At 38.8% G+C, this 18,251-nt stretch overlaps 1 protein-coding gene across 1 annotated transcript; it reads right to left on the reverse strand.

Annotated features, from left to right (window-relative positions):
- Nucleotides 1-6,092: 6,092 nt before the first annotated feature.
- LOC118647511 (histone-lysine N-methyltransferase, H3 lysine-79 specific-like) lies at nt 6,093-7,261 on the reverse strand. Its single transcript, XM_036292554.1, has 2 exons — nt 6,659-7,261; nt 6,093-6,368 (listed from the first exon to the last, which is right to left on the reverse strand). Exons 1-2 carry the CDS (start codon nt 7,259-7,261, stop codon nt 6,093-6,095), a joined length of 879 nt encoding a protein of 292 aa, XP_036148447.1.
- Between the last annotated feature and the right edge of the window lie 10,990 nt (nt 7,262-18,251).

An 18,251-nucleotide genomic window follows, 5' to 3' on the forward strand; every position in this document is an offset into this window, starting at 1 on the left:
TGTCCAAGTCGTGGTCGATCACGTACATTCTTATTTTCAGCATATCTATTGAGGGTATACTGCACGCCACCAAGAGATATCTTCTCCAGACGAGCAATTTCACGCAAACTATGCCTTGCATTTCTCAAAGCGACTATGGCAGATCGCTTTTCAATTGATAACTCCTTTCTAGGGGCCATTTACGAGACCACTTTACACGTTTTCACAAGTTTTCACAGTATCACAATACAATGCGAACGCCGGAGTTCTTTCACTGTGTATGTGTTGACGAATCGGTTTCAAAACAGCATTGGGCAGGTTTTGATATCATTACGAGCACCTCGTGACCTTGCGCGCGTATTTTGTTTATTTCTAGGGATCAGATACTATCCGGCTGTTAGCCCCAGAATTCTTCAAAAATTATAGTTTTCAAGAATTTTTATATAAATAATGTATAAATACGATGCATGCGAGTGCCGAAAGTGTTTATAACAGGAAGTAACTCATTTTTGTGCAAAACACGCATATCACATTCATCTTTTATAAAGAAATCAACGAATCTGGGGGTGTATTGAAATTAATGAGCGGTAGTGTATGTTATACTGAACGGACCAATTAGAAAGAAATTCTTTCAAATTATCTTCTTCAAGAATATCGTTATCACTTTCAGACTTATCTGTTGTATTTTGCGCACTTTTAGTTTTCTGTATTCATTTCCTGATCATCATCAACTGCTATCCTTTCTTACTCCCATTCTTCCTCTAATTCTGCTTTGCTTCCTCCTCTGCTTCCCCTTCAATTTCTTGAGCATTTTGATGCACTTCAATCCCATCTATCTTCTGACGATCATCTACCTCCATATCAGGTAGTTTTTGCACGCGTACTTCTAGTCTCTCATTGTTCGTTGCAATAAACCTAGTTTGTGATACATCCCGTGGAGAAGATTCAAAAAATTAATCCACTATTGCGTTAGCATCTTGTTTTGCAAGTCTGCAGATGTGTCGCTTGGAAATATTCGAAACGCTTTTCCGCATTTTACAATTCTATGCCATAAAAATAATTTTATAAAAAATATAATATAATAATTCATAATTAAAATTAATATCTTATATTCTGTCCCCGGAATATCTAATTTAAATTCGTGATTTAATACGGAAGATGATCTGATGACAGATCGAAACATCTATTTATTCATATTCATTGTAATCAAATAGAAAGATTTATACACCAAGATCCTGTATTGGCTCATTAGCCTCCTACCAAAGAAACTTGATTTTTAATCATTGAAGCCTAAAATATAGAAATTAAAATTAATATCGTTAATATCTCATAAATTACACTTTCTTTAAAATAAACTTATTAAATTATATTGATATTTGATTCTTAAAATAATGAAATTCAATGTCAAATTATTAACAAATATTTATTAATAAAATTTCATTAATTTTAATAATTTAAAAAATTTCCATGTTGAGTTTTTCTATATAAATTGACTCTATAAATTGCACTTAAAAATATAATAAAAAATCAAATCAAATATGACTGCATTTCTTCATTTTACTAAACAAATTGAAATTATTACTTATCTTAAAAATTAATTGACGGAAGAATTAATCAAAGTCAAGATATTTTTTGGTATAAATATTAATATTCTTTTATTTATATCAATAATATTAATAAAATTAATATCATTAAATCCATGAAGATATAAACTGTAATACTTAATATAAGGTCATGGATTATGTTCATCAACAATATTTAATAAATTTTACTTATAAACAAATTAAAAGTTAAAAATTTTTATTAAATAATAGGAGGAGGAGCTGGCTGGGGCGGTGCGCCGGCTCCGGGGCAAGAACGTTGCCCCGGGGCCGGACGGAATTCCCGGCCGCGCGTGGATCTTAGCCCTCGAGGTGCTAGGGGACCGACTGAGGCGGCTGTTCGACAGCTGCCTCAGGGCGGGTGAGTTCCCCCGGCGCTGGAAGGACGCGAGGCTGGTCCTCATCCCAAAGGAGGATCGTGACGCGGATTCCCCTTCGGCTTACCGGCCAATCTGTTTGCTCGACGAGATGGGCAAGTTTTTCGAGAGAGTGCTTGCCAATTGCCTCGTCGAGCACCTGTCCCGGGAGGGCCCCGATCTGGCAAACTGCCAATACGGGTTCCGCGGGGGCCGCTCGACGATCGACGCGATAGAGCGCGTGCGTGCCCTCGTGGAGCGGGTGATCTCCCGGGGCGAGGTGACGATCGCTGTCAGTTTTGACATTTCAAACGCGTTCAACACCTTGCCCTGGGGGAAGATAAGGGAGGCGCTCCGTTTTCACGGAGTACCTCTCTATCTGAGACGGGTGATCGGGGATTATCTCCGAGACAGGTCCATTTTCTACACCATCCAGGGAGGGGCCGTGGTGCGGAGGGAAGCGAGTTGTGGCGTTCCGCAGGGATCGGTCTTGGAACTACTTTTGTGGAACATTGGCTACGACTGGGTCCTGCGGAGCGAGCTCCCCGGGGGGCCTCCACCTGGTGTGTTACGCCGACGACACGTTGGTCGTGGCCCGCGGGGGGGACTGGATAGGGGCCGGCCGTTACGCGCGGTGGGGGTGGCCTTCGTCGTTGATAAGATCCGCGCGGTGGGGCTCAAGGTGGCCCTCCACAAAACGGAGGCCATCTGGTTTGCCGGGCCTTGACGGAAGGGCCCGACGGAGCCCCACATAACGATGGAGGGCGTTCGCGTTGAGGTGAAACCTCAGATGAAGTATCTAGGACTGATTCTCGACAGCCGCTGGTCTTTCCACCAGCACATGGACCGCATGGCCCCCCCCCCCCCGGGTCAGGGCAGCTATGGCCGGCATCGGTCGGCTAATGCCCAACTTGGGAGGGCCTAGGGAGGGAGCGCGCCGCCTCTACATGGGGATCGGGGTGTTGATGGCGCTGTATGGCGCCCCCGTATGGGCCGACAGGGTGTACGCCAGCCGAGCGTTGTCCCGCAAGCTCTGCGAGGAGCAGCGATGGTTAGATTGCTGGCGGTTAGACTCATACGGGACTACCGCACCATTCCTCAGAAGGCGGCGTCGGGATCCGTCCCGTGGAACCTCCTGGCTGTGGAGCACTCGGAGCGCTACCGCTGGCGCTCCGGCCTCCGCGCCAGGGGAGGGATCCCGGCGGCGCGGGCGGTCGCGCGGTGAAACGATCAAGCTCGGCGGCTCACGATCGAGACGTGGCGGGAGAGGCTGGCCTTTGCCACGGCCGGCCTCAGAGCTGTCGGGGCGATCCGGCCGGTTTTTTTGGAGTGGCTGGATCACCGGCATGGAGCGTTCTCCTACCGGACGACGTAGATGCTCACCGGACACGGGTGCTTCGGTGAGTACCTGCACAACAACGTGGGACGCGAGTCGACGACGAGGTGCCACCACTGCGGGGCGGACGAAGACTCGGCGCAGCACACTCTGGAGTTGTGTCCAGCGTGGGCGGAGGAGCGCCGAGCCCTCGTGGGTGTCATCGGTATCAACGATCTCTCGCTGCCGAGCGTCGTGCGAATGATGCTCAGCAGCAAGGAGAACTGGGAGGCCGTGTCTTCCTTCTGCGAGTAAATAATTTCGCGGAAGGAGGACTCGAAACGGGAGCGCGAGGCGGACTTGGATGCCGACCCCACCCGCCGGAGAAGGGGGAGCAGGAGGAGAAAGGTGTTCGCGGGTCGAATAGGTGTAGCTCCCTCTCCTTCTGCTCCCTTCAGGGGGCCAACTGGACACGGCCTTTCGGGACAGGAACGCGGGGGGGAGGACGCGGTTATCTGCGTCAAGCCTCTCCCCTCTCGTTGAAAGAGACTCACGCCTATCCCTCTGCGACGAATAGGCCGTGGAGGGATGGGCGCGGAGCGGGGCTGGCATGCAAGGGCATTTCGCTCCCGCGCGTTGGCCCCGCTCAAGCGAGGTGAGGAGACAGGGGCATTGAAAGACAAGTCGCGGGCCACACGAGAGTTCCGCGGCTCCCCCCGCCCCTGCCTCCTCGGGGACCGATGGGGGTCTTCGCGTGGGGACGCGGAGGCCTCCGCTGCCATAAAGGCAAATCGGTCCCGAGACGGGGGCGGGGGATGCGACGTGGCCGCGCATCCTCCGCCAAGTCAGGACGACAAGGGCCCGCCGCAATGGCGGGCCCGGAGCAGAGCTCTCCCCAAACTCCTCCCCTTCAGGGAGTTTAAGACGGAGGAGGGCATCGATGCGATGGCCGGGAGGCGGTGGAATACCTCGTGTGATCCCGCCTCTCGGCCTATAGCATTGGTAGACGGCCATACTAGGGTTTTTAGTGGGTATTGGGGAGTTCTTCTTGAATTTCCCCGAGTCCCACATATCCTCTGCCGATTCCCCATCGGTAGAGGAATGCGTAAACGCATTTTCCCTAATTGGAAAAAAAGGTTATGGTAGGATTAAAATAGAAGAGAGTTGGTGGAGGTGGAATAAGGAGGAAGAAGTACTGATAAATGAGAAGGGAGAAGTTAGGGTGGAGGAAAAGGGGGAAGAGAACGGAGGAAGAATGTGAGAGGTATAAAGAGAGAGGAGAGGATGGAGGAGAGGGGAGTGAGGATTGCTTTTTGGAATGTGGCAGGGTTAGTGAATAAGGATAGAGAATTTTGGGAGGGTTTGAAAGAATGGGATGTGATGTGTTTGATGGAGACGTGGTTAGATGGAAAGTGTTGGAAAATGGTAAGGAATAGATTGCCAGAGGGGTACGAATGGGGAGTTCAGAAGGCGGGAAGGAAAAATAAGAAGGGTAAGGCGATAGGAGGGTTGATAGTAGGAGTTAGAACAGGGTTAAGAAAAGCAAGAACTAAGATAGAAGAAATAGGAGTAGGGATGATGTCTGTGAGTGTTAAATTAGATAGTGAAGAGTGGAGGATTATGGGCGTTTATGTGAGGGACGAGGAGAGAGAGATTGCAATGCAGAGATTAAGATTAACCTAGAGGAGGTTGTTATGCGGAGAGTTAAATGGGGAGGTGTGAAGATAGGAGAGAGGGTTTGCACGTTAGCGTATGCGGATAATCTAGTGGTTATAGTGAAGGAGGAAGATCAGATGAGAAGTATGATAATGAGGCTGGAAGAGTATTTGGATGAAAAGAACTTAGTATTAAATGCAGGAAAATCGAAAGTAATGAGATTCAGAAGGGGAAAAGGTAGGGAAAGTAAAAAGAATTGGTGGTGGAAGGGAAGGGGAATAAAAGAAGTCAAGGAGTACAACTATTTAAGATATATCATGCAAAAAAACGGGGGATAAGAGGCGCAGGTAAGGGATAGAGTGAGGAGAGCGGCGGCGGTAATGGGACAGGTTTGGGGGATCAGGAAGAGAAGGTATGGCAAGGATTGGGGGAAGAGATTATGGATGTTCGATAGGCTGGTATGGACAGTAAGGAATTATGGGATGGAAGTATGGGGATGGAAGGAGAGAGAGAGTATAGAGAGGATAGAGGAAAAGTATTTAAGGTGGGTGTTAGGTTTGGACTCGAGTACACCGGGATATATGGTGAGAGAGGAAATACAGAGGGACAAATTGAGAAGTAGAGCGGGAAGGAGAGCGTGGGCATATGAAAAGAGGTTGGATGAGGGGAGGGGCAGTGAATGAATGAACTTTATTACTGCGTTCCCTCAGGGTTTGCAGTCTCCTCTTATAAATACATTTCATTCTCGTCTTAATTTTCTACATATTACATCAGGTACCATACATTTTAACCGTCATCAAAAAACCCTCTCTGTAAAATCTCATCCCCTCTCTTCTTGCTCTCTTTCTCTCTTCTTCCTCCTTTGCATTACTCCTCCTTTCTCTCTCTCGTCCTTCAGGGCTTTCTCCATCATCTCTTCTCCTTCACCTCTCGCTTCCTCCTTCCTCTCTATTCCCTACTACGCGGCCTGGCCATATGCGATCTTACATTCTTAACCTCCCTCCCCTACCTCGCTTCTAACCTATCCTCCTCTCGTCCTTTCCTCCTTCTCTCTCTCCTCCGTCTATCCGCCACCTGTTATAAAAAATAAAATAAAATCTTATCAATCGTGTACAGCAATCCCTCTCCTTACTTCCTCATCTCTTAGTCCCTTCCCTCCTCCTTCTATCTACCCCCCTCTCCATCTCAACTCCATTTCCTCTCTTCCACCCAAAACCCTCTATTTGATACAATCACCTTTTTTCCCGTCGCCCTTTCCTTTCTCGCCGCTTCCACGATCCTCCACCTCATCCTTCTCTCTTCCATCGTCAGGTCCTCGTCCACTCCTACTCCCCACGTCCCTTTCACCTCCCCTCCCCTTGCCAGAATCTCTTCTCTGTCCGCCTCCCTTACTATCTCCGTTATTAATACCCACCTTCCCCCTTCCCCTTCTTTTCCTCCAGCCTGTCCACTGTTACCCTCCTTCCCAACACCCGCTCCATAGTACCCTCCACAAAAAACCTCCTCTCCTCTTCGTCCTCTCCCTCCACCCCTCTCCGCACTACATTCTTCTCCCTTCTCCTCTTGTCCTCTTCTTCCCCTCCTGTCCTTCTTTCCTTCTGCGTGGATCTCTCTCTCTCTTCCAGTCTGCTCCTCGTCCTCTCCTCCATCTCCTTCCTCCTGTCTGTCCTCTTCTCCCCTTTCTCCTTCCTCTTGTATTCCTCCTTCTCCTCTCTCCTTCTCTCCTCTCTTTCTGTCTCTCTCCTCCACACCCTCTCCTCTTCCGCCTCCACTTCTTTCCACCACTCCTCCATCATCTCTTCCGTCACCTCATTCTTCTCGCCTCTCCTTTCCTTATATTTCTCTTCTCCATCTATCACCCCATCTCCTCCTTTTGGCTTCCTTTCCTTGCTCTTCACCTCCTCTTTCCTCCTCTCTCCTTTTATCTTCCTTTCCTTTACTTCTCCTCCTTCCTCCTCCGTGGCCTTCTTTATTCTCTTTTCTTCCCTCTTCTCCTTGCTGTCCCGCTGCCTGTCTTCGCTCTCTCTCCTCTTGACTTCTCCTTTTTCCTTCTTCTTACCTGTTGATCCCTGCTCTTCTTGTCCCTTTGTCTTCTCTTTTTTTCTGCTTTCCTTCCGCTCTCTCTTCTCTCCGCCTTTTCCCGGTCCTTTTTCTTTCTCTATCCACTTCCTCCATAACCCCACCAAGTCCATTATACCTTCTCTTATTCCTCTCAATTCCTCTCTTATTTCTCTCAATTCTCCGCTTTCCATCTTCTTATCTTCCACCTTCTTTTTTCTATCTCTTCCCTCTCTGATTTCCATATTCCGCTTCTCGCTTTTCGCTTCCTTCTTCACTACCATATCTTTTCTCATCACCTCGTGTTTCACTTCTCCCTACTCCGTCTCGATGTTCGATTCTTCTCTCCATCTTTCCATTCTCGTTCTCTCCGCCAATCTCCTTCCTCCACCTCCTATCGATTTATCAAGATCTCGTTCCACTACTCCTCTTCCTCCTTACTATCTTTCCTCTCTCTTTTCCTGACGGACCACGTGCTTGCGAACGCATACATTCCCAAACCCACTACCGCTATCCTTCTCTCCACCCCACATCCTTCCTCTTCCTTCTTTCCTTTGACTCTCTCTGCCGTCTTCCTATATCACCTATTTAACCAATCATCTTCTTCTCTCGATCCTTCCGCCAGTCACAGTCTCGCCCCTCGTATATCGATATCTCGTATCCGTCACTCACTCTTTCCGTCCGCCGCGCCATCTGTCCAGTCCTCTATACACTCTCTTCTCAGTCTCCACTCTCTATCTCTCTTCTTACTTAACCACCGCCTCTCTGTTTCTTTCCGTTCCTGCGCCTTGCCCTCCTCCACCAACTCTCTGTCTCTTCACTATCACCTGCTCCAATTTCTTTCGGGAGCGTCCCAGATGCGCACAGTAATACACGGACACAGCAGGCTGAATGAAACGGACACAGTAACAAACGGACACAGACCAAACGGACACAGTAATAAACGGACACAGTAACAAACGGACACAGTAACAAACGGACACAGACCAAATGCGCACAGAGCGAAACGGACACCGTGCAAAACGGACACAGACCAAATGCACACGGACCAAATGCGCACACTGCACATGCGCACATTGCACGTGCGCACGGACCAAATGCAATCCATGTACATTACAAGCAGAGTAAAGTTCACATAGGTTAGCGACTTGGATGGGATGGGTGCGGGAGGGGGGCCGAAGGCCCCCCTTGCCCTTCCGTGTGTGTGTGTGTGTGTGTGTGTGTGTGTGTGTCCGTGCAAAGCATTCACTGCATCACATGGGTTTGCGACTTTCCGTGTATGCATTTGGTCCGTGCGCATGTGCAGTGTGCGCATTTGGTCTGTGTCCGTTTCGCACTGTGTCCGTTTTGCTCTGTGCGCATTTGGTCTGTGTCTGTTTCGCACTGTGTCCGTTTCGCTCTGTGCGCATTTGGTCTGTGTCCGTTTGTTACTGTGTCCATTTCGCACTGTGTCCGTTTGTTACTGTGTCCGTTTATTACTGTGTCCGTTTGGTCTATGTCTGTTTGTTACTGTGTCCGTTTCACTCAGCTTGCTGTGTCCGTTTATTACTGTGCGCATCTGGGACTCACTCTTTCTTTCTCCATCTCTTCTGTCTCTCCACTTTCCGTCTCGTACTTCCCTTTAATGCCCCAGTTATTCTTTCTTCTTCTCTTCCTCCTCCATACACTCTCACTTCCTTCTTCACCTCTTTTCCACTTTTTCACCTCTACATAACCACGCGCACTCACTCAACCATCCATCTCCCTCCGCCATTTTTCGTCTCATCGAGGAGAGGGGCAGTGAGTTAGCTAGAAAATGTTTAGAGGAAATAAAAGCTAGAGGTAAGATAGGAAAGGTAGGGGTGGATTGGGAGGAGAGAAAGGAGTTTTTTGAGTATAGAGGATGAAAGTTGGAGGAGATGGAAAGGGGAGATAGAGAAGAGGTATTAGAGGCGATTTTAAGTAAGAAGAGGCAGTTACAAAAGGAGGAAAGATGGAAAAAAAATTAGAGAGTCGGAGTATAATAAATGCTATAAATGTGTGAAGGAGGAAGGGATTCCAGAATATTTGAAAAGGGGGTGGGAAGAGAGCAGGTGGAGAAGAATCGTGATGTTTAGGTTAGGTAACGGAATGAGGGGGAATAGATATTGGATGGAGGAAGAAAAGAAGAGGTGTAGATTGTGTGGATGGAGGAGTGAAACGTGGGAGCATGTATGGGAGGAGTGCAGAGACTGGGGGGGGGGGGGGAGACAGTTGGCAGGTGGCTATGGAGAGGATTTTAGGGTCGGAAGGAGAGAGTGAGAATTGGTTGAGAGAGTTAGAGAGGGAGAGATAAGAGAGTGAGGAAAAGGGAAACAAAGAAGGAATAGGAGTAGGGGCAATAATGGATGCATAGGCAGAGGAAACGGAAGTCCGGCAGAGCGGTGTGTGTGTGTGCGTAGAAAAGGGGGTGTGGAGGCGATAATAGGCCGAAGCACCCCAGATAGTAGCCTGAGTAGTTTAAGTTTAGTTGTAAAAGTAGTGTTAAAAGTAGATATAAGCAATTCAATTGTACTGAGATTGTAAACCCTAAGAAGAAACAATAAAAATTTATATATATATATATAACAGGATAACGCATTCTCGAGCAATTAAATATTTTAAGTTATACACTATTGTCTTAATTAATTTAAATAGTGATACGTTATAGTAATAATCTGAAAGGACTAGAAAAATTGAAATTACTCATACTCAATATACTCTGTTCCCTATAATCCTCATAAATTAATTTATTTTTATTATTTTTTTTATTCTTAAAAATAATATCACTTTTAAATTCAGACTGAAAAATGAACTTGATAATTACGACTAAAAATGTGGGGCTTCGGCGGGAATATATAAATTTATGAAAGAAAATTCAATACGTATGAAGATTGAGAATAAATATGTCGTCAATATAAATAAACATCAAAAAATATAAATATAATACGTATGCATAAAACATAGAAATAAGACAATAGCAAAAATTGTATAATATTATCGCAAGTATGATATAGCAAGTTAGCAATTTGTATTAATATAATAATATAATAGTTGACTTCAAAAGGTAAATCAATAGATGAGAGTTTGACTCATGTCTCTACTATGTTCAGTATATACATGAAATTATTGCTTGTATGTTACTATAAGTATACATGTATATATTTTTAACAAAATAGAATTAACTGTTTATTTAATTATCGGTTTGAATAGATTGATTCTCACAGCATTTATTATTAATATATATATTTTTTATAACTATAGTGGAAATATTAAACAATCAATCATAAACAACTATGTTAAAATATTAATAGTTAATGCTCTCTACAAAATATATTTATATAGTTACTTATATATTAATTAACTTCTTTTTTTTTAAGATTGAAATACAAATTGCTAATAAAATATAAGAACATATAAAGAGTAAAAATCAGCTAGGATTACGAAACAATTAATTAAGAACGCAATTGTGATTCGTGTATAAGCACGGCTGACTAGTATATAGATAATCCCTGTGTACAATTCAAAGGATCTACTATGGAATTTGGTCTTGGGGCATGTTTGTTATTTTCGAGTAAAGATCAATAAATATTGAAGCCTGCTTTACACTTTGAATATATCAAATTTTACTTTTAGGCGATATTCTTTATAATAAAGTACAGAAATATTTATAAGGTGTCTTAACATTCATATTCTCAAATTATATAAAGTGTAATAATGAAAGAAATTTATTAATTATTAATTTTAGAGAGACTAGTAAACCGATATTCAAAATTACAATGATAAAATATATAACATAATTTTTATAATAGAAGCAATTATTATTGTAATCCCAACAATAAGCTTGATCTCGAAGCCTTGTATAATTAGAAAGACCAAGCCAACATTGCAGGAAAATTCATTACGGACTTCAGTATATCCGAATATAAGAAGATTAATATTATTAAAAGGACCGATAACTTGTTGAGCTACGTTACCGTGGGGAACTCATCTCTGGTTATATGGGCGACTCAATTGAGATTTTCTTTGATATTGTTGAAGATAATCTTTTTTCATAGGCCAACAGTTTATTGAATAGCGGTCCTCGTGGTATACAAGTAACTACGCAGTATGTCCAAATATAAAAAGATTAATATTATTAAAATAAAGGATAGATAACTTGTTGAGCTACGTTACTGTGAAAAACTCACCTCTTTGGTTATATGGGCGACTCAATTAGGATTTTCTTTAATATTGTTACAAGTAACTACGCAGTAAGCACACAGCAAACTTCTCTAATATGGCTGTACCGTGACGGGCGAAACTATGACGCCTATCTCTCTTTACCAGGCGCCGGAATAACCTCACAAATTTCTGATAATGAGAAATCTTTGACTTATTCAGAAATACGGGCGCCGAAGAATACCAAGTATTTGTAGACGATTATGTCTTCACTCGATGATTAAACGATATTGAATTATAGTAATGTTTATTAGGAGAGAGGAGTCGGATCACGTCGACTGCCCAGAACGAGGTCCATAAACACGCACATCTTACTATACTCAGTTCACAGTTGACACTGATCGTCGCATTTGTCGCACGTGGCACGCACGCAACACGCCAATGTTGCAGCCGTGCGCCTGCGCGTGCCGCGGCAGCGTGTTAGATCTGTTATTTTTGACTGAACTTGTTGCACAGTTGAACTTTTTTTTTTCTCTCCAATGAATAGAAAAAGAAGAAAGCTGAATTGTGCAAGAAGTTCAGCTAAAAAAAGACCTATTGCTTTTGGATTGGGGCGCATTTCAAAACCAAACATCTAAGATAATGGAAATATATTACCGAAATATTTTACTAAAAATCTCTCTTAATTGACCCTTTTCATTAAAATTGATTAAGATTCATTAAAATTCATTAAAATTTATTTATAAAATTTATTAAGATTCTTTAAGATTCATTAAAATTCATAAAATTTCTTTTTCTGTTAAACAACAATAACAAAATTTAATGAATTTGAATAAATTTTGATAAATTAAATTAGTTTTAATAAATTTTAATGGATTTTAATAAATTTAATAAATTTCAATGAAATGAGTCAATTGAGAGAGATTTTCAATAAAATATTTTCATCGGGAGTGATAGTCCATGAAATAAGCTTTAAACCATAGAAAATTGATCAATCACAGTCGATTTTTATAAAAACTAGAACATTACATTGCGCGCGCTACGCGCGCGCCATTACATTACATTTGACTATCCTTTTTCCAATACATTTTTAATATTATTATCTGAACATATAATTGTGTCAAAAACGATCTTTATATATATATATATATATATATATATATATGTATATATATATATATATAAATTCCAAGAGAGAGAAATCATATATATATTTCTTTATATACATAATTTTTAATTTGTTTGTTATCGCGTTGGCTACCAAGATAAATTTTTAATGCTTGCCAAGAACGTACTCGTGAAAAAGTCACATAAAGTTGTCCATGATTAAAAACATCTTTGCGAAGATCTATTCCAACTCTATCAAATGTTTGTCCCTGTGACTTGTTAATTGTCATAGCAAAAGCTAATTTTATTGGAAATTGTCTTCTTTTAAAAGTAAAAGGATATACATTTTCGCAATATAGTGTTATACGATTTAAAAACACAATATCTCCTACTTTATCACCTGTTAAAATTTTGCATTTCAATAAATGATCAGCAAATTCTATAATCATTAATCTAGTGCCGTTGCAAAGACCTTCATTGATACTTAGATTTCTAATTAACATAATAATAGAATTTGGTCTTAAACGCAATTCATAAGGTGGAGAGATGACGGAGACAAAGTATTTCAATATTCTGGTAGTAAGGTTTCACCAATGTCACCATTATCACCGCAGTTTTCAGTACTATCTATACTTGTATAAATTCGTTCTTCAAACGTATCTAATAATTCGACAACTCGTTTATTAATTTCATCTACATCGGCATTTCTTGCAGAAAGTATTGCACATTTCGCCATTTTATTAAATTCTTTATTTCGTATCAAATCACCATATATATCTTGTACAATATCGGCATTAATAGGTGCGATACAACAATCAGGAAGTTGTATATTATCGTTAGAATCATTTAATATACCGTCTCCTATATCCAATAAAAACTTTGCAAATTCAGTTTCCTCTGGAAGAACACGCATGTTTTTTGTTAAAGAAAAATTTATAAAGTGTTTCCAAGTAGAACTAAATTTGATTGAAAGATTTACAATTTCACTTTGAGTACCATGTACTTTAATAGGGAGAAGTTGTCTGAAATCACCACCTAACACAATAATTTTTCCACCAAAAGGTAAATTATTATTCATGATATCACGCAACGTTCGATCCATAATCTTTAGAGCATATCTTGGTGCCATTGGCACTTCATCCCAAATAAAAATATCTATTTTTTTTAAATAATGCGCTTCCTTGGATTGGATTTTAATGTTAGATGATGAATCAGCAAATAATGGAACTGGTAATCCAAATGTTTTATGAACTGTTTTTCCTACTGGCAATAATGTCGCTGCAATACCCGTAAAAGCCATTGTACATATATGTTTATTTCGAATTTTGGTTAAATAATAGATAGTTGTGTATATAAACGTTTTACCTGAACCACCTGGACCATCGATATAAATACAATTGTTATTATGATTATTAGTATCTAATCTGTTTAATACAAGATCTACTATTTCTTTCTGCTCGTCATTTAATTGCTCATATTGTCTGGTACCAACTTCCATAGTTTCTTCAAGTGTCAAGTATAATCAATTTCTTCATGTCAGTATAATCAATTTCTTCATCATTTTCTATTAATTGTTCCATTTGTGGAAAATCAGCAAGACTTTTACCTTCAGCACAAAGCATAGTATTAATTTGTGAATACGCTTTTTTTTGTCCTTGTAAGAATCCAAAATGTCGAACATAATTTTCTGACAGTGCTATTTTAAAATTTTCCCAGAGCTCTTCAGGATGTAACGGTTGACAATGTAATAATATACGTACAAATAATCTACGAAGTTGTTGAGGCATCATCCATCCAATAGCTTCATAGCTCGTTTCCATTCTTCATCATCTTCAATTAAACCTAAAGCTAGGCATGCTGCTGAAAACGATTGACATAATTCTCCATTTACAGTTTTTAAATCATTAAAACTCGTAGCTCCTTTTACAGTTAGTAATAATAATCGTAAATGAAATAATTCTGTTTGTGTTGGACTAACGGAATACATTCGTCCTATACAATTATAATGTCTTTTGCGTTTGATCCAACGGGATACATTTCTCCCATTAATTTTCTCTTTTTTAAACGTATAATAGCGTGGAATTTCTACATATAAATATTGTCTTGCTTCTTCATCACGAGAATTTAATGAGAAATAATCAATTAACATCGTAACTTGATTTAAAGCATCAGTCATTGCTTCTTCAATGGTTTCATTTTCAATTATAACATTTTGTTCATTAGGAAGATGAACTGGCAAACTAGCGATAGTATGACTTTTATCTTGTAGTTTCTTTTCGAGAATGCGCCAACAGGCTTCTACAGGTCCAATACCGAGTTTCTATAAAATTACGTATTTCATCATGATCAATTATTATATTATCTGTTATTGGCTCAATTGTTATAGCAGCAGCATCATGTCCCTTATAAATATACTTACACAGATATTTAATTGATTTGATATTTGAAACTGCCTCAACATTTATGTGACAATTAAAAATAATTGATATAATAGGACAATATGGAACTACATAACGATTATCAACTACATAACCACCAGGGCGTTCAAAATTCTTATTATTATTTCTTCGACGATAATAAGAATAAGCATCTTCATCCATTCTGGTCTCTTCAAGATATGGTTTAGGATAATGTTTTGAACATTTTCCATCTATCAAACACCAATCACCACAAGGTCCATGAATCATGTGTCTCATAACTATGTCATGTAAAGTACGATTTTCACATGGATCAGGAATTTCTGCAGAAATATATTTGTCAACAATCTGTGGAGTTGTTATTTTAAAATTATATTTTAAAGTAATTAACATGTGGACATGTGGTAAACCGCGTTTTTGAAATTCAATAACATATACAAAAGCTGCTACTTCTCCAAAAAATTTTTGCTTCACAATTAAATCAATTAAATAATCCTTTTTAATATTAAAAACACGTGCACAAATGTCAGATTTATCAAAAGCTTGTTGACCATGTAAAAGATTTTCTTCAATTTCACGCCATTTTGGATTGCAAGTTATTGTAATGAAAAGGTCTGGTTTACCAAATTTACTAACAATTGCCATTGAATCTTGGTAATTTTGTAACATATTACGAGGTGATCCCATAAATGTGGATGGAAGTATAACCATCTTTCCAATATGTCCATTTAAATTATTTGCCATAGTTTGTATATAATCTCTTAAACCTTGATATGTTTCAGTACGTAATTCTTTTTGATGATTTTTACAATAATTTATTCTGTCCTTTTCAATTTTTACATAATTGTCTACAAACCACTGTTGAAATAAACGACGGCCTAATAAGAAAACATTAAATTCATCACGAATAGCCATGCGATATTTAATATACTGACTTCTGGTTATTCGTTTATTACTATTTAATTTTGTTAAATTACAATGCCATCCTTGAGTTCCATATGGATAAAATAAGGGATATACCCATGGTTCAACATTTGGATCCATGGTACTAACATTTTGTAAAGTTTTAGTATTTTTATTACGTATTGTTACATATGATTCTGGAATTTCCCCATCAGAAGTAGTACGAAAAACAGCTGCAACTTCATTAGTTCTTTGTGCATTATATCGACGTCGATCTACACCTGGTTTTAATGTAAATAATAATTGTAATTCTGGCAACAATTCTCTAGATTCTCTTTCTAATCGTCGTTGATTTTCTAATTCTTCACCCATCATTTGATAAGATTGAGCAAATACGTTAGATTCTCGCATTATTTGTTCAAGATTTTGTATGATTTCTAAATCTAAATCTGAATTTTCAGCAATGCGATAATTTATTGCTTCATTAGAATCTATAATGAAAAGTTGACCATAAATCGGATTTTCATTTTGAGCAGCATATAATGATGTATTAATTTGATAATAAATTTGTCCTTGTATTTTAAAACAATATGGACCTGGTCGTCTATTTTGAAAATTAACTAAATTAGCGTTAAATGATGCGAATGAAAATGAACTGTTGTAACTACGAATATGTCTGAAAAAAATATTAGATTTTACATGGCTACCGTAAAATAAACTGTGCAGATATTGTGGAAATTGAGGTAATGACTTTAAACAAACCGCATGATTACAACAATCGTGAAATGAATTTCCTTTATTAGATATTTTTTCAGCTGTGAAATGTTTTGCTTTACAATGAATGCAAGAAACATCCCTGCTAAAAACGACCAATTAAAACCAATTAGTACCGCATTTAAATTCGTAAATTTCACTCGTTATCAATGCGGATTTAGTTGGTTAAATCGGACGCCCGATTGAACTTCAATCGGTTTCAATATCAAGTGAATTGGGATTGGATTCTATATGGTACTTCCGGATTAATTTTAATCGGGTGTTATTGGATTAAATTGTTGAGTTGATCCTGAATTGCATTGAATATGGTCTTTCCGAATTGACTTCAACTGGGCGCTATTGGTTTTGACTGGACAAGTATTTTCAACATTTTGAATTGGACTGAATGTGATATTTCCGAATTTAGTTCAATCGGGCGCTATGGGTTTTGATTTTTAGATTATATGCACAGTCTTGACTTGGATTGAATCTGGTATTTCCGAATTGATTTCAACTGGGCGCTATTGGTTTTGACTAAACAAGTATTTTCAGCCTTCTGAATTGGACTGAATGTGATATTTCCGAATTTAGTTCAATCGGCCACTATCGGTTTTATTTTTTAAATTATATGCACAATCTTGACTTGGATTGAGTATGACATTTCCGAATTGACTTCAATCGAGTGATATTGGTTTGGATTGTACACATAATTCCAAAATTTTGAATTGGATTGAATGGGGTATTTCCGAATGTAGTTTAACCGGACACTATCGGTTTTGTTTGTTAAATTGTGCTTAAATTTTAATTGGATTAAATACGGTATTTTCGAAATAACTTCAATCAGACGCTGTCGGTTTTAATTGTTAGAAATATTTTTACTTTTTACAATTTTGAATTGGATTGAATGTGGTTTTTACAATTTAATTTTAATCTAACGCTATTTGTTTCAATTGTACAATTCTACCTCCATTAAAATTGTATTTTTATGTTACCTTTATTTAGATGCTGTTAGTAGTTTAATAAACTTTATGTTTCTTTAAAATTATAATTTAAATAAAATTATTGAATTACTCATAAACTTTTTTAATAAAAATTTGTAGATTAAGAAAACATTAATATATATTTTGTACTACGTAATAGAAAATCAGAAAAAATAGAAATAATAAAGACTTAAAATACATTTATAAGTTTTTATAAGTTAAAAAGTAATATAAATGCTTTTACTTTTTAACATATTTTAAATATATATTCTATTTGATAACATTCTTTTTTCCTAAAATTTTCAAAGAAATTATTATTTTTATTGTAAGATAGTATAGAATTTTAGTGCAAGATATAACACTCACGACAAGATTTTGTCAGTCTTTATTTTAAAGTAATGTATTTATCAAGCTTATAAAAATGATGATTTAATAAACGTTATGTGAAACCATTATAGCTACGTCAGTGGTATAAGAAAAAATAATTTTATTATAATAATTAGCAAATAAAATATTCAGTATATATATTCAGTACATACAAATAACATATTCAGTAATGTAATGTATCTAATGTTCATAAAATACATAAATCTGGAAGAAAAGCTACTTTTTAAAGCAAAAAATTATTTTTTGAAAATTTGCATAACCAGGTTCTTCTTGGGTTTAATAATAAAATTATTTATATTTATTAAACGAGTAAATAGTTTTGGATAAAAATTTGTAGATTATAAACGTTAGAATATTTTTTTAAATTTACATTAAGTTTAGAAGCTTTAAAACATAATATAATTACAGAAAATTATAAATATTTTAATATCAAGTGGGTCTCTCAGATGCCACCGCGGTAGATTAAAACATTTTAGGTCTCACTTCTTACATTATTGTAAAATATACGTATAAGAGACTAATGAACAAAAAATATAAAAAGAAAACTTTATTTTATAAATAAATACAATAATCATGTGTAA

The sequence above is a fragment of the Monomorium pharaonis genome, chromosome 10 (genome assembly GCF_013373865.1).
Source record: "Monomorium pharaonis isolate MP-MQ-018 chromosome 10, ASM1337386v2, whole genome shotgun sequence".
NCBI classification, from domain to species: Eukaryota; Metazoa; Arthropoda; class Insecta; order Hymenoptera; family Formicidae; genus Monomorium; species Monomorium pharaonis.